The sequence below is a fragment of the Bos grunniens genome, chromosome 10 (assembly GCF_055505025.1).
Source record: "Bos grunniens cultivar Pamir isolate PY7600 chromosome 10, Bosgru_T2T1.0, whole genome shotgun sequence".
Classification (NCBI taxonomy): Eukaryota; Metazoa; Chordata; class Mammalia; order Artiodactyla; family Bovidae; genus Bos; species Bos grunniens.
Window position 1 is genome coordinate 92897886 of NC_141174.1, and position 23909 is coordinate 92921794.

The following is a 23909-nucleotide window of genomic DNA, read 5'->3' on the forward strand; positions in this document are numbered from 1 at the left end:
GGATATTAGTTCCCTGCCCAGGGATTGAATCCTGGCTGTGACAGTGAGAGCACTGAGTCCTAACTACTGGGCCACTAGGGAACTCCCAATTTCAGTGTTTTTATTGCTCTTTTATGAAGTAAATGTTGTTTGTTCCAAGATGACTGTTAACAAAAGAAGAAGCTGTATAATGATATCTGCAGTTCATTTCTAGGTAGATGAATTAGTTTTTGTCTTCATGTAAGTAAGACTGTTAGTTCTACAAAGGGCTAACTAACTATTCAAGTTAAGGATTGTCACTTTTAGTGGTGCAGTAGGGTTCCTATAATTTAATTCTTGAAATGTTCTTCAAATCAAATAAGATTTTACCACATTGAACAAAAAAAGTGATGAAATACTGCAGAGTCCTACTTTGCAATAGATTATAACAGTGTTCTATTTTATTTGCTTAGCTTGCATTTCTTCTTGGAGGAGATTCAATTCTGACTTTTACAGTCTATCTTAAATACTCAACCAAGAAAATATAGATATAGAATATGTTATTTTAAGATCACTGATTTTGTGAAATCCAAGGAGAAAATCTAGAATATTTAAAATCAAGCCTTACTATTAAATCCCAGGATGTGAGATATTATTTCTAAAAATATTTAGAATTTGAGGTAACATTGCTAGAACTGAATGAGTAAAACCGAAAAGATTAGACAGATGGTGGGTTGAAATGTTCTTTTTTTACTGCAGAAAAGTTACAAATGCTCATGGAATGACAAATGTTTTATAGTGAAATAATTTGACAGTATTGCAATTGTGAATATAAATGAACTACCGGCAAAAACAAATTGCCTGCAGTCCAAATTCAAAATTTAAAGTGAAGAGCCCAAAGTAGAATAATCAAGAAGGAAATGATTTTCCTATATTTCACATTATTATGAATAACATTCTTTGGTGTATGTACTTAGGGAAGACTTATTTAACATGTCAGCTGAAAAGAGTTCATAGATCTACAAAAGTGAACAATTTATAGTCAATGTCTGCTTATTGATGGGCTGATTACTTGTATTGCTGATAGGGACTGACCTAATTAGAAGGTCAGTGTCTTTAATCTGGCAGCTGAGTGAGGTGGCATGCCAGCTGGATAAGCGAGAGGCTTATGAATAAGGCTGGTCCCAAGATGATGGGTTGGCAGAGCTTTACTCTAGGAACAGGTTACTTAAAATTCTTAAAGCCTAGGTTAAGGATGTAGTCATAAAGAATGAGGGGGAAATTTTAGTACTATGGGGGTGGGAAGGTAGGGGGAACGGTAGAAGGTTGGGGGCCAGATTGTGTAGGGCCTTGTAAGGACTTTGGATTTTACTCTTGAGTGTGAAGAGAAGCCATTGGAAGGTTTTAAGCAGAATGAGCATTTAGAAGTCAGTCATTATTAAGTGCCTATTGTGTGCTGCCAGATGTATTTGTTTTTTCAAAGAGGTTATGGTCTGTAGGATACTTGAGACCTTTTTTTATTCATTTCTAATGTTTCTTTCTATAACCTAAAAAATATAGAGGTAACAACGGATTTAACAAATATGAGTGCTTTCTTATGCTTGGTACTCTTTTTAGTGCTCGGGATTAATCAGTCAGTGGGCAAAATGCATGCTTTCATGGAGTATATTCCAATCTGAAGAAGATAAGCAATAAAATAAGTCAATATATGGTCAATCATTTGATAACAGGGAGCTCTGTAGAGGAAAATAAGGCAGGGAAAGAGGATAGAGAATTAAGATGAAGGTTGGGTTGAGTTTGAAATACCAGGGTGAAGAAAAGATGCTTGTGAATACCTGAAGTAGGTGAGGGAGTGACTGGCAGATGTCTGGGGAGAAAGAAGTCTTCAGTGAGAGGAATTGTGTGTGCTCAGGCTCTGAGGCAGAAGAATTTCTGACCTGGGAGCGTAGCAAAGAGGCCAGTATGTCTGCACAGAGTGAATGAAGGAAGGGGGGCAGTAGTAGATGAGATCAGAGAGATAAGGACCAGATTGTGTAGGGTTTTTTGTACATCCTTGTAAGGACTTGGATTTTACTCTGTGTGAGAAGGAAACCATTGGAGGGTTTTGAACTGAAGAGTGAGATGACCCAACTTACGTTTTTAATATATCGCTTTGTCTCCTGAACTAGGAATAGACTGCAGATCTGAGGCAGGGACCAGCAGGGACACCCTACGGTGATCAGGCAAGAGAAGGTGATGCCTCAGTCCCATTGGTGGTAGTGGGGAGCAGTGATTGGATTCTGGACATATTTTGAAAGTAGATCCGGTGAAATTTGCTGATGGTTTGGATGGTGGTGTGTGAGAGAAAAAGATATCAAGGATGGACACAAGTTTTTTGCCTAAATAGCTGGAAGTTTGGGATTGGTATCATCTGAAATGAAGAAGACTGTATATAGAGGAACTTTTTAAAGAGGGGAGATGTTCAGGAGCTTGAGCACGTTGAGTGAGAGACACCTATTAGGCATCCGAGTGGAGACGCTAAATAGACAGTTGGATACATGAGTCAAGCTTAGGGAAGGCTTAGGCTAGAGACAGAAGTTTGGCAGCCATAAGATGATAGAAATGCTGTGGTCAGTTAAAAGTAAATTAGAGACTTCCCTGGCAGTCTGGTGGTTAAGACTTCACCTTCCAATGCTGGGGGTGCAAGCGCGATCCCTGGTCAGGGAGTTACGATCCCACATGGCTGGTGGCCAGAAAACCAAAACATAAGACAGCAATAATAGTGTAACAAATTCAATAAAAACTTTTAAAATGGTCCACATAAAAAAAAAAATCTCAAAAAATAGTAAGTAAAGTTAAAAATAGTTCTTAAATTTTCTGCCTGTCTGACAGTATCAACAGTTACAAAATAACAGATTGGATTTCCCAAGGTGATTGGACCCTTGAACATTTCTTTAAAAACAAAATGTAGTTAAGTTTCTGGAAGTCAGAGATAGGTTTTGTTTACACACACACACACACACACACACAGCCATCTTTCTTGGTACCTTATATAGTACTTAACAGATGATTTTGGATAATAGTGATTACAAATGATCCCCCCCCCCCCTTTTTTTTTAGCATTTTTAGTATTTTAAAACTTTTCATTAATATGGTAAAAATTATAAAAATGTTCAGTATTATTTGGTCAATATCATGTGTTTTATATTTTAAAAATTTAAAAATACGTGTGGAAATAAATTAATCTTTTGAAAATTACAGTAGTTTTCCAACAGAATGCAGAATTTAAAATGAACATGTAAAGCTCAGTGATTTGCATTTTCAGATTTTTTTTTTCCTGTCATAGGAAATTGTAGGACTTTTTTCTGTTTCTAGGCCTACATGGCCTTCATCAGGAAACTTGATAGGGCTGTGTGACTTTTGTAAAAAATCGTGATTAAAAAATATATAGCATAGAATTTACCGTCTTAACCATTTTTATGTGTATAGTCCCTTAGTGTCAAGTGTACTCACATTGTTGTTCAACAGATTCCGGAACTGTTTCGCTTTGAGAACAGTGCCAAGTGATTTTTTCAAAACTGAATTTTTTACTGAGATTTTCAAGTGCTTCAGGGACACAGCTTATCTAAGGTAGAGATTGCATATTGGTTTCCTCAATTCCCTAAACAGAAGGCTAATCCAAACTCATCAGATGGAAAACTTGCCTTCTGTGGCCTTGGAAAGTTGATTTTTTTCTTTTTAAGGATTTAAAAATTAATCTAGCTTTGAGTTGGCATATCTTATGAGCATAGTAGAAAACTTGTATTTATTTTACTGTAGTTTATGAATTTCTTGGAGGAAAATCTAATAGTAATACTCATACTTGATGCAGACACTGACTCTTTGGCATGTCTGTGTTTATGCCCATCTGCTCCTGTGGCACCATGCCCATTGTTACACTGGCATGCCAGTATCATTGGGGCATGTGAGCCAACAAAGATGAATTGTTTGGATGGAATACACTATTCTGTAATACTAATTAATTTTGAGCTGATGAATCTACATGAGATAATGTTAACCAAATATAGTCAAGTAATGTCAGTGAAAATAAAATTTATTTTGACTTAGACAAAAGTGTATCACAGATGCTTTAGACTACTACTGAGAATAGTTAGAATTAGTGTTTATTATGGCTCCAGTGATCAATTTTCTTTTCACAAAATTTTGAATTTAAGAGAAAAAAAATGCAAGTTTTCTTGTGGTTGATTATAAAAATTAGGGAAGTATTGTGGCACCATAGGTTATGGATTTTATACTTATTCTATAATTCTTGAAATGTTTTCTTAGTATACTCAACTTTAGAAATTCATAGCAATGTGGTAAATGGGAAGAATGTTGGATTTCAAAACAAGACTCAAGTTTAATTCTTTGCTCTGCTGTTCCCTAATTCTGTGGTGGTATACTTGAAAATTATGTTTAGAATTTCTTACATGTGTAATTTTTTACTTGCACATTATCCTTATATTCTCTGAGCTTCAGTTTCCTTATTAATTAAATAGTGAATAACTCCACATGCTTCCTAGAGACTCTGCGATACTAAAATAAATAAATAATGTTTTAAGTTCAAGAAAACAATACTGCTTTCAGATAAATTAATTATATGTTATCAATGTAAGGCATGTTAGCAATCGAGATGTATCACTTCCCCTGTACCCCCCTGAGATAATCACAATGAAAAAGTTCTTGTGTATTCTTCTAGAAAAAAATGTGTAAACCAAATAATTATATATATGTATCAGATCAGATCAGATCAGTTGCTCAGTCGTGTCCGACTCTTTGTGACCCCGTGAATTGCAGCACGCCAGGCCTCCCTGTCCATCACCAACTCCCGGAGTTCACTGAGACGTCCATCGAGTCAGTGATGCCATCCAGCCATCTCATCCTCTGTCGTCCCCTTCTCCTCTTGCCTCCAATCCCTCCCAGCATCAGAGTCTTTTCCAGTGAGTCAACTCTTCGCATGAGGTGGCCAAAGTACAGGAGTTTCAGCTTTAGCATCATTCCTTCCAAAGAAATCCCAGGGCTGATCTCTTTCAGAATATATGTATAATATTACCAAATTATAATATATATTATAACATTTTAAAATGTTATTACAGCAAATCTTTATAATTGTTAGTGCATTACATCTTCTCCCTCATATTTATTGGTTTTATTTTCTCAATGAAATACCTTATATGTCCTCTGTCCATTTCCCTGTTGGATCGATTCTTGTTGATTAGTTAAGGGTCTTTTGTATTCTAAGGAAATTAGCTCTCTTACGAGTTAAATTCCAAATTCACTTATTCTTAGTGCAAAAATTTTAAAACTTTCTGTGTTTATCAAATTTAAATGACTTTTGAGACTCCATGAGCCTTTTAAATCTTTTTAATCTTTTATTAAAAAGGTGGCAACTTTGGTTTATGGTGCTGTTAAATAGAAAAAAGACTTAGCTTGTTCCTAAGTAGCTGAATGGCTCTGTGATAGTTCCTTTAAAACTTTAAGGATGAGTAGTCACATTCTAGAAAGTATTCCTTATATCCTGAGCAAAAGTAAAATCTACTTCCTGCTGCCTGCCAACAGAGTAGTAGCTGAGGACTTTGGTAAAGGGTTTGGCAAATGTGGAGACTTTGTATGATGTATATATGACATCATGGTTTTTAAAACATGCACATGTAGAATGTATACATGGAAGATGTATGCTTAGTTTTTAACTTTAATTGGGGTCGTGGACCATTTTGAGCATCCAGTGAAACCTTAGAGTTTTCCGGTAGTCCTTTAAGGAACACAGTTAGCATATAGCTTATGTTCACTTATTCTTTCAACTAATATTTATTGTGTGTTTAGTGTATTTGAGAAAACGACCATTGTGTACGTTTATAGACCTTCTTTTGGTCTTTATTATCTGTGTTTATTCCTGCCATGTATCTTTGCAAAATTCCTGTGGTTGGCTCCTTGTCTTTTGAGATCTCAGCTTAATTGATCACTTCTACCTATAGAGATCTTTTGTGATTGCCTAGTCTTACTTTAATTGCATTATCCTATTTTAATTATTTGAATGGTGCTTATTCTGTTTATATTTGTTTCCCTTCCCTTTCCCTCTCTCCTTCCCTCCTTCCCTCCCTCTTATGTCATTTCTGTCATTCCCCCTCACCCTTACCCGGCTCCCCTGCATTCTCACTTAGAATGTAAGTCCCAGTACTTAGAACAGTCCCTGGAACTTAGTACATACCGAATAAATGAATGTGCTAGGCCCGGTGGTGAGTGCTTTACAATGATCTCATTAAGTTTTCTTAACAACTTGTGTGAAGGATACCACCCTTTAGTTTTGTTGATTTTTATCTGTTGTAGTTGCTTTCTATTGTATTGAATTCTCCCCTTATTCTTTATTTCTTTACTTGTTCTTTGAGTTTAACTTGCTGTTGTTCTTCTAGTTTCCTGAAATGGAAGCCTAGAATATTGATATTCAATCTTTCTTCTTTTATATTGCATTTCAGTTCAGTTCGGTTGCTCAGTCATGTCCAACTCTTTGCGACCCCATGAAATGCAGCACGCCAGGCCTCCCTGCCCATCACCAACTGCCCAAGTTCACCCAAACTCACGTCCATTGAGTCGGTGATGCCATCCAACCATCTCATCCTCTGTCGTCCCCTTCTCCTCCTGCCTTCAGTCTTTCCCAGCATCAGGGTCTTCTCCAGTGAGTCAGTTCTTCGCATCAGGTGGCCAAAGTATTGGAGTTTCAGCTTCTGCATCAGTCCTTCCAATTTGAAATATAAATTTACTTCTAAGTGCTGCTTTTGCTGTATATCATGAGTTGTGAGCTGTTGCAATTTTGTTGGTCAGTTCAAAATATTTTCTAATATCCCTGATGATTTTTTCTTTGACCCATAGGTTATTTAAAGTGTGTTGCTTATCTTTCCAAACATCTGAGCATTTTCTAGTTTTATGGATTTTATGAATCCTTTTATGGATTTTTAGTTAGATTCCATGTACCCTAAGTGATTTTAGATCTTTGAAATTTGTTAAGATCTTATCCAGCATATAATTTTACTTTGATAAGTAATGTTCTGTGTGCACTCGAAAAGAATGTTTATTCTGCAGTTGTTGGATATACTGTTCTATGCATGTCAGGTTAAGCTGGTTATTTGTGTTCATATTATCTACATCTTTATTGAATTTTTTTATCTGCTTGTTCTAAGAGAGGTGTGTTAAGAGTGCCAGTCATGCTCGTGGATATATGTCTTTCTTCTATTAGTTCTGCTTTATAGATGGAAGTTTTCCTTTATAGATGAAATGTATAAATTGAGAATAAATCCCATGTAAATTTAGAGTTATCTTCCTTTTGAAATGATATCCTTTTATATCCTGGCAGCAGATCCTCAGAAGTTATTGGTCTGAAAATCACTTTTTTTCACCTTCAGCTTTGAAGCATATTTTCTTTCAGTGGGTATAGAATTGTTTGTTGGCCTTTTTTCTTTCAGCTTTTTAAAGATGTCATTTGATTGTCTTCTGATGTCTGTAAATTCTTTTGAAAAATTGGCTGTCAGTATTATTGTTGATCCTTTTAAAACAAGGATTAATAAACTATGGCCTGTGCATTTGTGCATGCGTGCTCAGTCGCTTAGTAGTATCTGATTCTACGTGAACATATGGACTGGAGCCTGCCAGGCTCCTCTGTCTTTTGAATTTTCCAGGCAAGAATACAGGAATGGGTTGCCATTTCCTGGTTCAGGAGATCTTCCCAACCCAGGGATCAAACCCGTGTCTCTTGTGTCTTCTGCATTGGCAGGTGGATTCTTTACCACTGTGCCACCTGGAAATCCTCATATGTGTAAAGTTTTATTAGAACACAGCCAGCCCATTTATTTATGTATTGTATTAACTGATTTTACTTTACAGTCCTCAGAGATGGTATGGCATGTAATGCGTAAAATATTGGGCCCTTTATTGAAAAGTTTTGTTGACCCTTTCCTTAAGGAAATGTCTTTTTTTTTTTTTTGTATGTATGTATTAAAGATTTTTCTCATTATCTTTTGATTTTCAGCTGTTTGACTATTCTAGACCGTGTGCGTGCGTGCGTGCGTGCGTGTGTGCGTGTGTGTGTGTGTGTCTGTCTGTCTCCATGTGTATGGCTTTATGTTTTTCCTTTTTTTTTTAAGATTTTAAAATATATAGTACGTTTACGTCTTTCATCAGTTTAGAAAAATTCTTAGCCATTAGCCTTTGAAATATTGCTTTTGTCCCATTCTTTTTGGGGTTTCCCTGATAGCTCAGTTGGTAAAGAATCTGAGTCTGGAAGATCTGCTGGAGAAGGGATAGGCTACCCACTTTTGTGTTCTTGGGCTTCCCTGTGGCTCAGCTGGTAAAGAATCCGCCTGCAATGCGAGAGACCTGCGTTCAGTCCCTGGGTTGGGGAGAGCCCTTGGAGAAGGGAAAGGCTACCCACTCCAGTATTCTGGCCTGGAGAATTCTATAGAGTCCATGGAGTCACAAGGAGTCGGACACGACTGAGCAGCTTTCATTTTTCACTTGTCTCTCCGCCCTCTTTTTAGGTATGGTAGATATTCTGATTATATTAATACATGTCTCTGATGTGCTATTCAGTGTTTTCCATTCTTGTATTTTTTGGGGCTTCAGATTGCGTATCTCCTCTTGACCTGCCTTCACTTTCAGTAGTCCTGTTATCTTCTGCTATTTTCAGTCTGCTCTTAAACCTATCTAGTGAGTTCTTCATTTCATAAACTATACTTTTAATTTCTGAATGTTCATTTGATTATTTTGTATAGATTTTACTACTTTATTGACATTCTCTATTATTTTGTCTCTTTTATCCATCTTTTCCTGTATTTTCCTGCCATATTAATTGTAGTGGTTTAAAAATCCCTGTTTAGTAACTAGTTTGTGAGTTACCCTGGATCTCTTTCTATTCCTTTTTGTCTTTTCTCTGCCTTCTCTCCTTCCCTCTTTCCTTCCACCCTTCCTCTCTCTTTCCTGTCATTTGTTCCTGTTTTTAGTGTGTCTCTTAAGTTTTGATCAGATGCTGGGTAATCAGGAACATAGATGAATCTCTGAATGATGTCTTCCAAAGAGGATTGTGTGTTTTGTTTTTTGTTCTTTCTGACAGTATAGTGCTGCTGCTGCTGCTGCTAAGTCCCTTCAGTCGTGTCCCACCCTGTGCGACCCCATAGACGGCAGCCCATCAGGCTCCCCCATCCCTGGGATTCTCCAGGCAAGAACACTGGAGTGGGTTGCCATCCTTTTCCAGTGCGTGAAAGTGAAGTCGCTCAGTCATGTCCGACTCTTAGCGACCCCATGGACTGCAGCCTACTAGGCTCCTCCTCCCATGGGATTTTCCAGGCAAGAGTACTGGAGTGGGGTGCCATTGCCTTCTCCGAGTACAGTGCTAGCAGAGCACTTTGGTCTTGTTTAAGTTCAGTTTTAGGCTTTTAAATAGGTTTTGTCTATTTCAATTTTTCTTATACTCCTAAGAAGTATCCTTACTTTTCAATTGTGCCCCTCCTGTGGTCTTAACTGAAAGAAAGGCCAGGGTATTTACCAACACCTCCCTGGAGAAGGAAATGGCACCCCATTCCAGTATTTTTGCCTGGGAAATCCCATGGACAGAGGAGCCTGGCGGGCATACAGTTCATGGGATCACAAGAGAGTCAGACACGACTGAGGAACCAGACCACCACCACGTCTCCTTGAGAGACTTGGTTTCCAGCTACTCTTCCCTGCAGTGTGTGGTTGCTGAACTCTGCTCAGGTATTAATCTGTAACCTCCCAGCCACTGTTGTTTTCTGCTGGATTTCCCACATTCTTACTCTGAAAACGTGGTCAACTACTGAAGGGACTTTGCACAGATTTTTTGTGCCTTTTCACTGGTTCCCTCCCCTGTAGTTTCACCCTTCAAGTTCCAGTTCCTTTGGTAGCCACAAACATTAACCTTTGTCTCTTTAGTCTTTTAAAACTGTCATTTTTATCCTTGGATTCTATTCTCCCAGATAGTGATTTGAGAAATGCAGTTGGGGAAAAAGCTGATGTGAATAAAGAGCCCACTTTATGTGCTTCCATTCCTTCCATGATCTTGGCCCCTTAAGTTCTGCCTGGATGACTTGAGAAAGTTACCTTGTTTTTCCCAGTTTTTATAGTCATTTTCTGTGGCAGGTTTAGTGTCTTACAAGTAAGAGCACCACGGACAGATCTGGAAGTGCCTACAGTGTCTTCTAAACATAACAGCCAGAATGATTCTGTTTGTGTATTAGACTATGACTTCTGTATTCATCACCCTCCTGTGGTTCCTAACTTCATTCAGGGTGAATTATTTGCCTTTAGTATTATTTGCCTTCCTTCCTCTGCTCTGCCTAGAGTCTCTGCCTAGAGTGCTCTTTCTCTGTCCCTCCCCTCCAGTATCAGTACGACTGACTCCCTCACTTGGCAAATGTTTGTTCAGATATTTCCTTATTTAACCTATTCTGACCACCCTGTTTAAAACTGCCTCTTCCTTTCCCTTCTGCATTCTCTCTGCCTTTGCTCTGTTTTTCCCTCATATCATCCCATGATTTTAAAATTTATTCTTTTATTATGTTTGTTTGTTGTCTCTTTTACTTATTAAAATGAAAACTCTACAAGGGCAGGGATTTTCATCATTTTTGTTCATTGGTGTGTCACAAATGCAGATTAGAACCAAATGAGAATGGAGAATTACAGAATCTAAGGGAAGAAGGATTTTAGAGATAGAAGAGAAGTAGTCAGTTATATCAAATATCAAATCATCTAAAAGTATTTGTGAGATTTTTTGCATTGGATTTTTAAAGAAGGAGGTTATTTGTTACTTTTGTGAAAGAAATTTTTATAGAAGAGCAGAGAGAAAACGAAGATTACCAAGGACTGAGGGTGTTGTGATAGCAATTGTAGACTATTCTTTTTTAGTTTTGTGGAGAGTATAGTAGAAAAAGTTCATATTTAGTTGGATAATTTATGGTTTCTCCCTTTGGAGAGTTAAGAAATGGATGATTCGGTAGTTGGAACTTTCTGGTTTTACTCACTTTTGTGTTTATTAATTAATACTTTGTGCCCAAAACCACATAAAGTTTTGAGTGTCATCCAAGGAGAGTTATGAGGTTTCACCTTGTGCACTGAAACTCATTATGAAGTGCAGTGCCTTTAGCTGCACAGTGCTAGAAAAAAGTGAATTTTGGCTCTTGTTTCCAGCCTCTTTTTTTCTGCATACCTATTCATACCTATGCAAGTAAATTTTGACTCTTGTTCCCAGCCTTTTTTTCCCTACATATTCTACATGCCTATTCATGTATATGGAGAAGGAATTGGCAGCCCACTCCGGTGTTCTTGCCTGGAGAGCCCCAAGGACAGAGGAGCCTGGTGGCTGCAGTCCATGGGGTCACAAAGAATCGGACACACGTGGGCGACTGAGGAGCAGCATTCGTGTATACAGTGGACCTTTTGGAGTTGAAGCATCTTTTACTTGAGTAGTTGTCAAAGCGTGAAGAGGTGCCCACGATTTAGAATATTTTGGTGAGGCTTGAGAAAGTTTCATACTGTTCGCGGGGTTCTCAAGGCAAGAATACTGAAGTGGTTTGCCATTCCCTTCTCCAGTGCACCACATTCTGTCAGACCTCTCCACCATGACCCGTCCGTCTTGGGTGGCCCCACATGGCATGGCTTAGTTTCACTGAGTTAGACAAGGCTGTGGTCCGTGTGATCAGATTGGCCTGTTGTCTGTGATTGTGGTTTCAGTCTGTGTGCCCTCTGATGCCCTCTCTCAGTGCCTACCTCTTACTTGGGTTTCTCTTCCCTTGGACGTGAGGTAGCTCCTTTTGGCTGTTCCAGCAAAGCGGAGCCACTGCTCCTTACGTCAGACGTGGGGTAGCTTCTCTCGGCTGCCGCCTCTGAGCTTGGACGTGGGGTAGCTCCTCTCTGCCGCCGCCCCCGGCCTCAGGCCTGGGGTAGCTCCTCTCAGCCGCCACCGAGAATCAAGATTGCCAGGAGAAATATCAATAACCTCAGATATGCAGATGACACCACCCTTATGGCAGAAAGTAAAGAAGAACTAAGGAGCCTCCTGATGAAAGTGAAAGAGGAGAGTGAAAAAGTTGGCGTAAAGCTCAACATCCAGAAAACTAAGATCATGACATCTGTTCCTATCACTTCATAACAAATAGATGGGGAAAGAGTGGAAACAGTGGCTGACTTTATTTTTCTGGGCTCCAAAATCACTGCACATGGTGACTGCAGCCATGAAATTAAAAGACCCTTACACCTTGGATGGAAAGTTATGACCAACCTAGATAGCATATTCAAAAGCAGAGATATTACTTTGCTAACAAAGCTCTATCTAGTCAAGGCTGTGGTTTTTCCAGTGTTCATGTATGGATGTGAGAGTTGGACTGTGAAGAAGGCTGAGCGCCGAAGAATTGATGCTTTTGAACTGTGGTGTTGGAGAAGACTTTTGAGACTCCTGTGGACTGCAAGGAGATCCAACCAGTTCATCCTAAAGGAGATGAGTCCTGGGTGTTCATTGGAAGGACTGATGTTAAAGCTGAAAATCCAATACTTTGGCCACCTGATGCTAAGAGTTGACTCATTTGAAAAGACCCTGATGCTGGGAAAGATTGAGGGCAGGGGGAGAAGGGGATGACAGAGGATAAGGTGGTTGGATGGCATCACCAACTCAATGGACATGGGGTTGGGTGGACTCTGGATGTTGGTGATGGACAGGGAGGCCTGGCATACTGCGGTTCATGGGGTCGCAAAGAGTTGGACACGACTGAGTGAACTGAACTGAACTGAGAAAGTTTCAGTCCTCCCCCTTCAAAGATTTTTGATGCGTCCTTTTGAGGATGTACTTTACTGCCGATGGGAAATCACTTTTCATCACTTTTCCCAATCCATCATTCCTGGATTTAAAATTCAAGTGTTACTTTCTATAGTACCCAAATTTTTGTGATTCTTTTGAGAGAAAAGGAAGTAATTATGTAGTACAGTGCTCTCAAACTGGTGAAGGGCCCTTTTTTTTCTTTTAAATTTCCAATCCATTATGGATAGATACTTCTGTAAAATACAATAAAAAATGAATTTCTGGAAAAAGCATGCAAAATGCTAGCCCTAGTTTTCTGTTACATTCAAACATATATAACTACACTGTTGAAGTGCCCTAAGTATAGTCTCTCAGATTCTGTTTATATCTCCTATGGATTAATGGCAAGAATTTGTGCGCTGGTAATGGTTCTTGGACGAGTCCTCCTCAGAACAGATCAGGAGAAGCGCTGAGACAGTGTGCAGTGCTGCAGTGTTAGTTTTCCCCTTAATCTACACAGTCATTCAAAGGAGTAGGAGGTTTTAATGAGTTATGGATTGCAGATTTTTAAAAAAGAGGTAATTTATACACGGTAAAAGCTTTACTACTTCTTAAGTTCTGAAAGGGTAATTGTTCAAAATTTGCTTTTTGAATAGTTGCTGCTTTACACAGTGCTGAAGTAAAAGTGACTTCTTGGTACCAGTAAGACTTGGTACCAGTAAGATTTTCTTTAACTTTCCAGTTATTTTTCTTCAGTTCTTAAAACTATAAAAACAAGCATATTTTGAACATGAAAGGAAAAGTTATACCACTTAACACCACAAGATGTCACTTATGTAAAAATAAAGTTGTATTTTAATACTCAAAAGCTGAAAAGCTACAGGTAAGTAGATAAATGAAGAACTAGGTAAATTAAAAAAGCAGTATTTGGATTGGTTTTTGGTACAATCAATGAAAATATTGCTAATTCAGCATTGTTTTGAATCAACTCTTGATGTTTCACACAAAGAATTTCTTTTTGTTCCTTATTTAGATTTTTCAAAACTATAAAACTAAATTCTTAAGATTAATATAGTAATACATGTTAATTGACCATATTTGAATCTATATAGTGAAGGAGGTAGACCTAAAATGGCTCAGTACAAGTGAACATATCTTGAGAGTAAACGAGGTGTTTTGGTATTAACTTTCCCATATCTTTACTGTTTTGGTGACAAGCAAAGAAGAATTTGGGTAGAGATATGTGATTTATATCAGAATTTTCAATGGGTCTTTATGACATATCTGAGAAGTTGAATATTACATCAGGTTGAAGCAGTGCCTAGGAGTTTTCTTGTTTCTTTTCTCTGAACCTCAAAGTTATTAGCTTTCTCCCCATGTTAACACTGAAGATATTTATATTTGTTATTGAAGACCATCTTTTTTCTGTTAACCATGAAGAGCAAAACCTTTGACTTTAATATCGGGTCCCTGTTTTCTTATTTTTAATTTAAGAGAGCGGGTCAGGACATGAAGGTGTTTGGGAACGGAACTGTAGCATAAGGAACAAACCAAGTTTTCATTAGGCCGTGAATAAGATTACACCTGGAGTTGGAGGTTGGAATGTCCTGAAAATTGACACTTCATTATTCTTCATTGCTCATTTTTCTCTCCAGATAACACTTGTAGAGAAGATTGGTAGAATACTCTTGGGGAAAAAAGGGATCAGACATGAGAAAATGAAATTTTTTTTTTTGACATGTACGTGTGTGGTCACTCTTTCTGTTTACTTATCTAATTACTTTACCTTTTTTCAAGTTCTTATTTACAAAAAGTGTTTAAAGGTTTCTTTTAGGTTTTTTAAAAAAATATAAAAGCCTACATGGTCAGTAAGTAAAATAGGAAAATAGCAAAAAGTAGAAGGGGGAAAAAACCTGATTTGTGGGTCCTGCCGCAAAAAATTTCAACAAAAGGAATTTTTGTTCCTTTTCAGTTAACAGTGCAGTGTGAAAGAACAGGGAGTTTTAAGAAGGAATTCTGAGTTCATTGCAGTGAGCAATTGGAGTATTTTATATTTGGTTGTTATATATCCTCAGATGTAGTTCTTATATGTCACTTTCTTACTATTTGTATGTTTTCTAGCTATATTTTTAATTAGAGAAAAGTAGTTATTGTGATTATTTATTGTGTCTTGCTAGTGGTCACCATTGTATTTAATTTTATGAGCTGCTTGGAAAGGAAGAGTAACTTTTTCATAATAAATCTCATTGCCTTTATTTATTTTTCCTGCAATGACAGTTTGTAACATTTAACTCCGGAGAAGGCAATGGCACCCCACTCCAGTACTCTTGTCTGGAAAATCCCATGGACGGAGGAGCCTGGTAGGCTGCAATCCATGGGGTCGCTAAGAGTCGGACACAACTGAGCAACTTCACTTTGACTTTTCACTTTCATGCATTGGAGAAGGAAATGGCAGCCCACTCCAGTGTTCTTGCTTGGAGAATCCCAGGGACGCAGGAGCCTGGTGGGCTGCCGTCTGTGGGGTCGCACAGAATTGGACACGACTGAAGTGACTTAGCATAGCATAGCAACATTTAACTCCAGTATTAGTTTGCTAGGACTGCCATAACAAAATACTACAGACTCAGTGGCCTAATCACACATTTATTTCCCCAGATCCTGGAGGCTAGAAATTGCAAATCACAGTTTTGGCAGATTTGGTTTCCGCTGAAGCCTCTCTCCCCAGCTTGAAGACGGCCACCTACTTGCTGTGCCCTCACATGGTCATCTTTTGGGCTTTGTGAATCAGTCCTAACCTGCTCTTCCTATAAAAAATCACTTATATTGGATGAGGGCCCACCCATGTTGACCTATTTTAATTTAATTAACCTCTTCATTGATTCTTCAAATACATTCATATTCTGTGGTATTGAGGGTTAGGATTTTAACATAGGAATTTTGGAAGGGACACAACTCAGCCCATAATAACACATGATCAATCTTTTATTCTTGGTATGTGCTTACTGCCTGTATTAGGCCTAAATTTGTAAAATGTAAAGTACTTTTGTCAAGGATGTCTATTTAGAGGAGTTAAGGAAGCTCTTCTCACCTACTTTTAAGCTTAAGCTGAGATCAGAGAGCTTCTGATCTCAGAAGCTCTGTTTGGGTCCACACATGCATGCGAGCACCTTGAACCGTATTGCATGAAGCTGTGTGGAGTAAATTTTTAAAATCTCTTTTCTGGAGAGTTTGTTGTAGAAACTATTAAAAATTGCTAATCATAAACTGATAACGAGTACAAAGTGATTAGTTATAGTTTGTAATACTACAATCTTTATAGTCATTTAAGAGGATTTTTCAGTGCTGTCCTAAAATAAGATTCAGTGATTTAAATTCTTGAGTAAGCTTGAGACTTAAGTGTGATACTCTTAATTTCAGAGTATGTATAATGGTGGCTTATCAGATCCTTACTAATGTATTTCTCAGAAACAGATGTCTTTTAATCTTTTGGAGTATTTATATCTTATTCACACATGTGAATAAAATACTACAAAAACTTTTTAATATCGTTTTAATGGAGGTATAATTCTCATACACCAAATTACCCAATTTTAGATTACAATTAGATGGGTTTTCGGAGAAGGCAATGGCACCCCACTCCAGTACTCTTGCCTGGAAAATCCCATGGACGGAGGAGCCTGGTAGGCTATAGTCCATGGGGCTGCTAAGAGTCAGACACGACTAAGCGAGTTCACTTTTACTTCTCGCTTTCATGCATTGGAGAAGGAAATGGCAGCCCACTCCAGTGTTCTTGCCTGGAGAATCCTGGGAACAGAGGAGCCTGCTGGGTTTCTGTCTTTGGGGTCGCACAGAGTTGGACACGACTGACGCGACTTAGCAGCAGTAGCAGCAGATGGGTTTTTGACAGGTATACACCTGTGAAATCACTACCACAGTTAAGAAGATACACAACATTTCCATCTTCTTATGGAAGAAATTTCTAATGTCCCTTTGTCCATTTCTCCTTCTACCTATGAATCCACTACCTTGCTTCTGTCCCTACAGACTGCATTTTCTAGAACTTTAAATTAATTCAATAATCGTCTTTTGTGTCAGGTGTCTTTCAGTCACATAATAATTTTGAGACTTCATCCATATTATTGCATGTATCAGTGGTTGGTTCTTTTTCCTTTGTGAGTAATATTCCAGTGTATGGCTAAATCCCATTTTGCTGATGGACATTTAGATTGTTTCTGGTTTTTTGCTATGGATAAAGCTGCTGTGAATATTCTTTAAGTTATTCTGTAGAATGTTTTTCTTTCTCTGAAAGTAGAATGACTGGATCACATAGTAGGTTTATGTTTAAATTTGGAAGGAACTCCCAATTTTCCAAAGTGATTGTATTCTTTTACATTCCTACCAGCAGTGTATGAGAGTTCTAGTTGCTCCATAGCCTTGGCAATATTTGTTATTGTCATTGTCTTAATTTCATCTATTCTCATGGATGTGTAATGGTTTCTCATTAAATTTGCATTTTTGATAGTTAATGACCTTAAGTATTTAACAGTATTCCTAATCTTTTTGTGTGTGTGTGTGAAATGCCTGTTTAGGTTTTTTTGACCATTTAAAAAAATTGGTGTGTCATCTTATAAATGAGTTATAATTGTTATATAACTTTTTCATAATTAAATTTCTGATTTTGAAATAATTGTAGATTCATATACAGGTATAAAAAGTAATACAGAGCGATTCTGTGTACCCTTTACCCAGTTTCCTTCAATGGTAAACTATAGTACAACATCACAGCCAAGATGTTGACATTGACATACTTCATGAGTCTTGTTCTGATTTTCCTACTTTTATTTGTACTTAACTTGTAGATGTCTTTGTTAGGGTAGTGTTCTATTCCATTTAACCACTTTGATATTATTTTGTAGGGTTAGATGAGAAACATGTACTTAATTACAAGTAAGAAAATAATTTGGTAGTAATGTACATCATGTTATTAAAATTACATGTTTTAATGCCTGTGCCATATAAAATCTAAATATGCAATTTTTCTTTTTTGTGTGTAGAAATGAAGATCTAAAGCAAATGTTAGAGAGCAACAAAGATTCTGCTAAATTGGATGCTATGAAACGGATTGTTGGGGTAGGTAAAATAATTAGATCATTTTGACTTTTGAACAAATGACAAGTAGTGATATGCTAAAAATATATATTGTAGAATATGTTAAATACCAAATCAAGCATTCGCATCTACCCTTTATTATTAACTTAGAATTTCCTGTCTAAAATGTTTTGGAAGAAGTAATGAAGTAACAAAATTCAGAAACTTGAGTTCTAATTCTGTCTTGTCTGTTTCTCAAATATTTCTTTTGTCAAATAGAGAGTGCTAATCACGTTGAAGAGAAAGTAAGATTATATACTACAATATTTTGACTTCCTACAAAGAGGGATACTAATGAGCCAAAGGATATTTTTTTGGTCATTCTATGACTTAAAAATTGTGAGCATGCTTTCTTCTGATCTTCAAATTTCTTTACTACTAATACAAATGGTTTATTCAGTTTATCAGCATAGAACTTCTAATGAATATTAATAGATGTAAAAATGTTCTCTATTTTTCTGTTGTAATGCAAAATTCAGATAGTAGTCTAAAATATTATTATGTAAGGGGTTCTACTGGCAGAATTAAAAATATAATGCAATTTCTGATTATATAATAAGTTTAAAAATATTTTTGCAATTTGTGTGGATCTTGCCCTGTTTTTTTTTTTTTGATTGTTTGTACTGACAGTAAAAAAAAACTGGCTTAATTCAGTGACTATCTGATGCTAAAAGAGTTTGCTTGTCTCAGTGGAATTAAATTTGTCAGACCTTGTCTTTCTTACTACTACTCTGCTTTTTTCACCACCATTGCTGATTTTGTTTTCCAGAACTTTTTGTATCAGGTCAAAATGTAGTAAATTCACGTAATTGCAAAAATAAACTCTACTGTAGTAGGGTGTAAACACAGCTGAAGCAGTACTGTTTTCCAGCAGACAGTGCCACCATATGAGAGTCTGAAATCTCCATTCTAAAATCCAAATCCCATTTACGAAGGATGATTATAGATATGAATTTACTGTGTTCAAAAGTTTGTTGTTGTGAAAACCCAATATGTAAAAGTCAAGGACTAATAATACCTGTAGAACTTGCTTGATTCTTTTATTTAGATTTATGTCATTTGGTAATGGAGGCAAAGGTTGAAGAGTTTATGGTAAATTTTTCATTTGTTCATGTTAAACCAAGTCTTCCCTAGTGGCTCGGCAGATAAAGAATCCATCTGCAATGCAGAAGACATAGGAGACACAGGTTTGGTCCCTGGGGTCAGGAAGATCCCCTGAAGTTGGTAATGGCAACCCAATCCAGTATTCTTGCCTGGACAGAGGAACTTGGCAGACTTCAGTCTGTGGGGCCACAAATAGTTGGACACGACTGAGTGACTGAGCACACACACAATGTTATACCGTATAATAATAGCGTTTATGGAGGTAGTTCTTTGCTTTACATGGCTTTGGGATTTGAATTTCAGTCACCACAGTTTAGTTAAATAACACCAGTCTCCTCACAATAGGTTTATATTTCAGTTATCATGGTACATTGACTTAGTAATTGCATACTGTTTCATCACTAACTCTCCAGTCCTCAACTCACTATATATATAACAAATATGCGTATGTCATGTCACTTCTTTCAAAGTTATTTTTAGCAGTTGGTCACTGTGTGTTGCTCAGCTTGTGTACAGACTGCAAAGCATGCAGTAGTGATCCCTCCTTGTTTACCAGTGAGAAGCCCACTTGACATTTTACCAAAATGAATGATTTAAAAAAGAATTTGATCAACAAAGATAAAAATGCAGGAAGGAAATGAAAAGTGATAACACTAGAAATGAAATTCAGGTAGAATGTAACTGGAATTGTGGAGAAGTTGGTGACTGTGGGCATGCTGATGCTGCCACTTTTGGAGAGACTCTAAATCCTGCCGGGGAAATCCCATGGACAGAGGAGCCTGGCGGGCTGTTACAGTCCATGGGATTGCAGAGTCAGGCATGACTGAGCATGCACAGACGTGTAGCTAGAGGCACTTCAGTAAGGTAGGCTTTTCAACATAAATGAGGAAAATGGTTGTGATGAAAAGGCTGAAGATATGCCAGAGGAAGTGATGCTGCCAAAATCTTCACATTAGAGGAACTCTAGGAGATAATTCACCACATTAGAAGTACCAAGGACACAACCTTGGAAGCTGATCCAGACTTAGAATTAATTTACCAAGGAATATACAAGATGCTTGCATGCACGCATGCTCAGTCGCTTCAGCTGTGTCCAACTCTTTGCCACCCCATGGACTTTAGCCCACCAGGCTCCTCTGACCATGGCATTCTCCAGGCAAGAATACTGGAGTGGGTTGCCATGCCCTCCTGCAGGGGATTTTCCCAACCCAGGAACTGAATCCAAGTCTCTTATGTCTCTTTCATTGGAGGGCACATTCTTTACCACTAGCGCTACGTGGGAAGCCCTAAAGACGCTTGCTTGATACTTCAAATGATGAGAATAAGGCAGGTCCATTCAGACTACTCCTGATCAGTTAATTCTCAATGACTCTGATGTTTTATGGTACAGTATATTAAATAAATGTTAATTTTATCATTTTTCATTTTCCTACCTATATTTTTCTGACAGTAATAAGAGAGTATTAAATGTTTTTTATAAAATTCTTGTAAGTTACAGATCCAGTTGTCAAGATTGCTTTACATTGGTTTCAGCTTGCAGACCTGCAGGATACAGTCCTGCAGTGCCATATAAAGCAGGCAGTACTCTTAATTATTTCACTGAATTTTGGTTTTACATCCCTCTAAGGTCAATTATTTCACTAAGTCTGAGGATGCTATTGAAATTCCTAAATATGAAAATGATATATTTGGTAGTTTTTTTCTATATTCCTGTTTCAAACTGATAAATAAAATGGATATTCTCAACAATCTAGACTACTTGAGTGTTATAAATGTAATTTATATGTAAATAGACATCATAAAGAAGTATAAATATAACTATGGTAGTAGTTAGTCTGGTAGTTACAGACTTTCTCTTATTAGGAAGTTTATATAAATATAAATTTGGAACTTGATCAACAACTGTAGGAAAATGATTATTAATTAAAAATTATTCCTTCACTTTGTATACACTTTGTATAATGTCCTCAGGATTTATCCATATTGTTAAAAATGTCAGAATTTCTTCCTTTCTCATGGCTGAATAATATCCCATTTTATATACAACACAGACACATTTATGTATGTGTGTGTGTGTAAGAAAGATGTAAGGTATAGCTCACATTACCAGTTTACTTTACCAGCAGTGCACAGTGTTTCCCTTTATCCACATCCTCACAAACACCTGTTATGTCTTGTCTTTTTGTTCATAGCAGTTCTAAGAGGTTTGAGGTGGTAACCTCATTGTAGATTTGATGTACATTTCCTTGATAATGACTGATGTTGAACAACATCTTTTTCTTGTACCTGTTGGCACCTTTAATTTACAGAGTATTCTATGTCAATTATATCTCCATAGACCTGGAAAAAAATTATTAGACAAGTGACACAAATAGGTATTTGTAAATTTTCAAATAATATTGAGATATACAAAGTAAAAATTTCATCTTCCAGGTATACTTTAGGATTAAATTGTAAAGTTCTGTTAATTGTTTTTGGATTTTGATTAGGGTAATAGGAATTTGTGTATTTCCATCTCCACTCTTTTCCTGTCTTTCAGTAGCATTATATTCATATCTTATAGTTTCTAATCATAAGGAATCTTGAACATTCCTTGCTAGATTCGTTCTTACGTACTTTTCAGTTTCGTTTGCCATTATGAATGGTCCCTTTCATTATATTTTCAAAATTAATTATTACTAGTGTATAGGAGAACAAATGACTTTTCTGTTCTTGTATTTGACCTTCTCAGTGAACTTTTCTTAAATCTGATAGTTTTTTGGTTTCTTTGCTTGATTTTTGTATAGTTAATTGCATTATCCAGAAGTTATGACAGATTTATTTTCAGATATTTTTATCTCTTACTCGTTTCTCTTCTCTGTTTGCATGAATTAAGTTACACTATGATGTTCAATAGTAGGCATGGTAGAAGACAACACTGTGTTGTTTCTGATTTTAATGGAAATATTTGTAATATTTTACTCTTGCGGAATTCAAGTAGATATATATCTATATATTTAAGTGAAGTTGTATTATAATTTTCATTTTGTCTTGTGTTGAGGTTTTTTTTATTAGATTCAGAGCATGAGTTATTATTTAAGCCATCTTGGCCTGCTCCTTTATTGCAAAGATCTCCCCTCTCATTTTTAGCCTTTATGTATAAGTCTGAGATCTAGTTTGCATTATTTCTTATGTATGATGTGAGATTAAGAGACAAATGTTTTTTTAACACATGTATATCTAATTTGCCTCCATTTTTATTAAATATTTCAATGTTTGTTATTAAAAAACTCTCCTTTCCCAACCAAATTTCAGCCTCAAATGACAATCAGTTTACTGTGTATTTGTGGACCCACTTCTGAACTCTTCTGGTTCATGGGTCTTTGTGGCCCTCAGTTTACCAATACCTCACCCTTGATTTCTGTAGCTTTAAAATAAAGTACTGGAAGTCTTCCTTAAAAAAAAAAGCTTTGTTTATGCTATATCCTTTGCATTTCCTTGTAAATTTTGAAAGGTTGTCAGTTTCTACCAAAAAAAACCTTCAGTTCAGTTCATTCAGTTCAGTCGCTCAGTTGTGTCCGACTCTTTGCGACCCCATGAATCGCAGCACACCAGGCTTCCCTGTCCATCACCAACTCCTGGAGTTCACTCAAACTCATGTCCATCGAGTTGGTGATGCCATCCAGCCATCTCATCCTCTGTCGTCCCCTTCTCTTCCTGCCCCCAATCCCTCCCAGCATCAGGGTCTTTTCCAATGAGTCAATGCTTTGCATGAGGTGGCCAAGTATTGGAGTTTCAGCTTTAGCATCATTCCTTCCAGTGAACACCCAGGACTGATCTTACTGGGATTTATAATGAAATTTATTAAATCTGGGCTTTCCTAGTAGCTCAGCTGGTAAAGAATCTGCCTGCAATGCAGGAGACCTGGGTTTGATCCCTGGGTTGGGAAGATCCCCTGGAGAAGGGAAAGGCTACCCGCTCCAGTGTTCTGGCCTGAAGAATTCCATGGACTGTATAGTCTGTGAGATCACAGAGAGTCAGATACGACTGCATTAAATCTATAGATCAATTGACTTTTGACATCATTTTGTCTTATGACCCATGATCGTAATTCTCTCTCTTGTTTCTGTTATTTTTAATTTCTATCAACACTATAGTATAGTTTTTAGTGTAAAATTTTAAGTTCTGTTTTTTTTTTTGTTAATAGTTACTCTAAATATTTTGTATCTTTGATTGCTATTAAATACTGTATTTCAATTTTTTAAAATGGTAATGATATTTAATAAGATAAATTCAATGAACATAAGTAAATGTCTATAAACATAAGGTTTTCTTCATGGCACAACGCTACATCACATTCATTTCAGTTCAGTTCAGTTGCTCAGTCATGTTTGACTCTTTGCAACCCCATGGACTGCAGTATGCCAGGCTTACCTGTCCATCACCAACTCGCGGAGCTTACTCAAACTCATGTCCACTGAGTCAGTGATGCCATCTCTGACATCAACCATTTCATACTCTGTCGTCCCCGTCTCCTCCTGCCCTCAATCTTTCCCAGCATCAGGGTCTTTTATAATGAGTGAGTTCTTCGCATCAGGTGTCCAAAGTATTCGAGAGTTTCACCTTTAGCATCAGTCCTTCCAATGAATATTCAGGACTGATTTCCTTTAGGATGGACTGGTTGGATCTCCTTGCAGTCCAAGGGACTCTCAAGAGTCTTCTCCAACACCACCATTCAAAAGCATCAATTCTTCGGTGCTCAGCTTTCCTTTATGGTCCAACTCTCACATCCATTCATGACTACTGGAAAAACCAAAGCTTTGACTAGATGGACCTTTGTTGGCAAAGTAATCTCTCTGCTTTTTAATATGCTTTCTAGGTTGGTCATAACTTTTCTTCCAAGGAACAA

At 37.2% G+C, this 23909-nt stretch overlaps 1 protein-coding gene across 5 annotated transcripts in view; it reads left to right on the plus strand.

Annotated features, from left to right (window-relative positions):
- AP3B1 (adaptor related protein complex 3 subunit beta 1) overlaps window positions 1–23909 on the plus strand; it is a 235814-nt gene that overhangs the window by 11191 nt on the left and 200714 nt on the right. For all 5 annotated transcript variants that reach the window (XR_015135511.1, XM_086323143.1, XM_086323144.1 and 2 more), the window contains exon 2: window positions 17824–17899. Coding sequence is in view for 4 of the 5 variants with exons in the window: in XM_086323143.1 (XP_086179269.1) it covers window positions 17824–17899 (76 nt within the window). In the remaining variant the exon portion in view is untranslated. The remainder of the gene's footprint in view (window positions 1–17823; window positions 17900–23909) is intronic.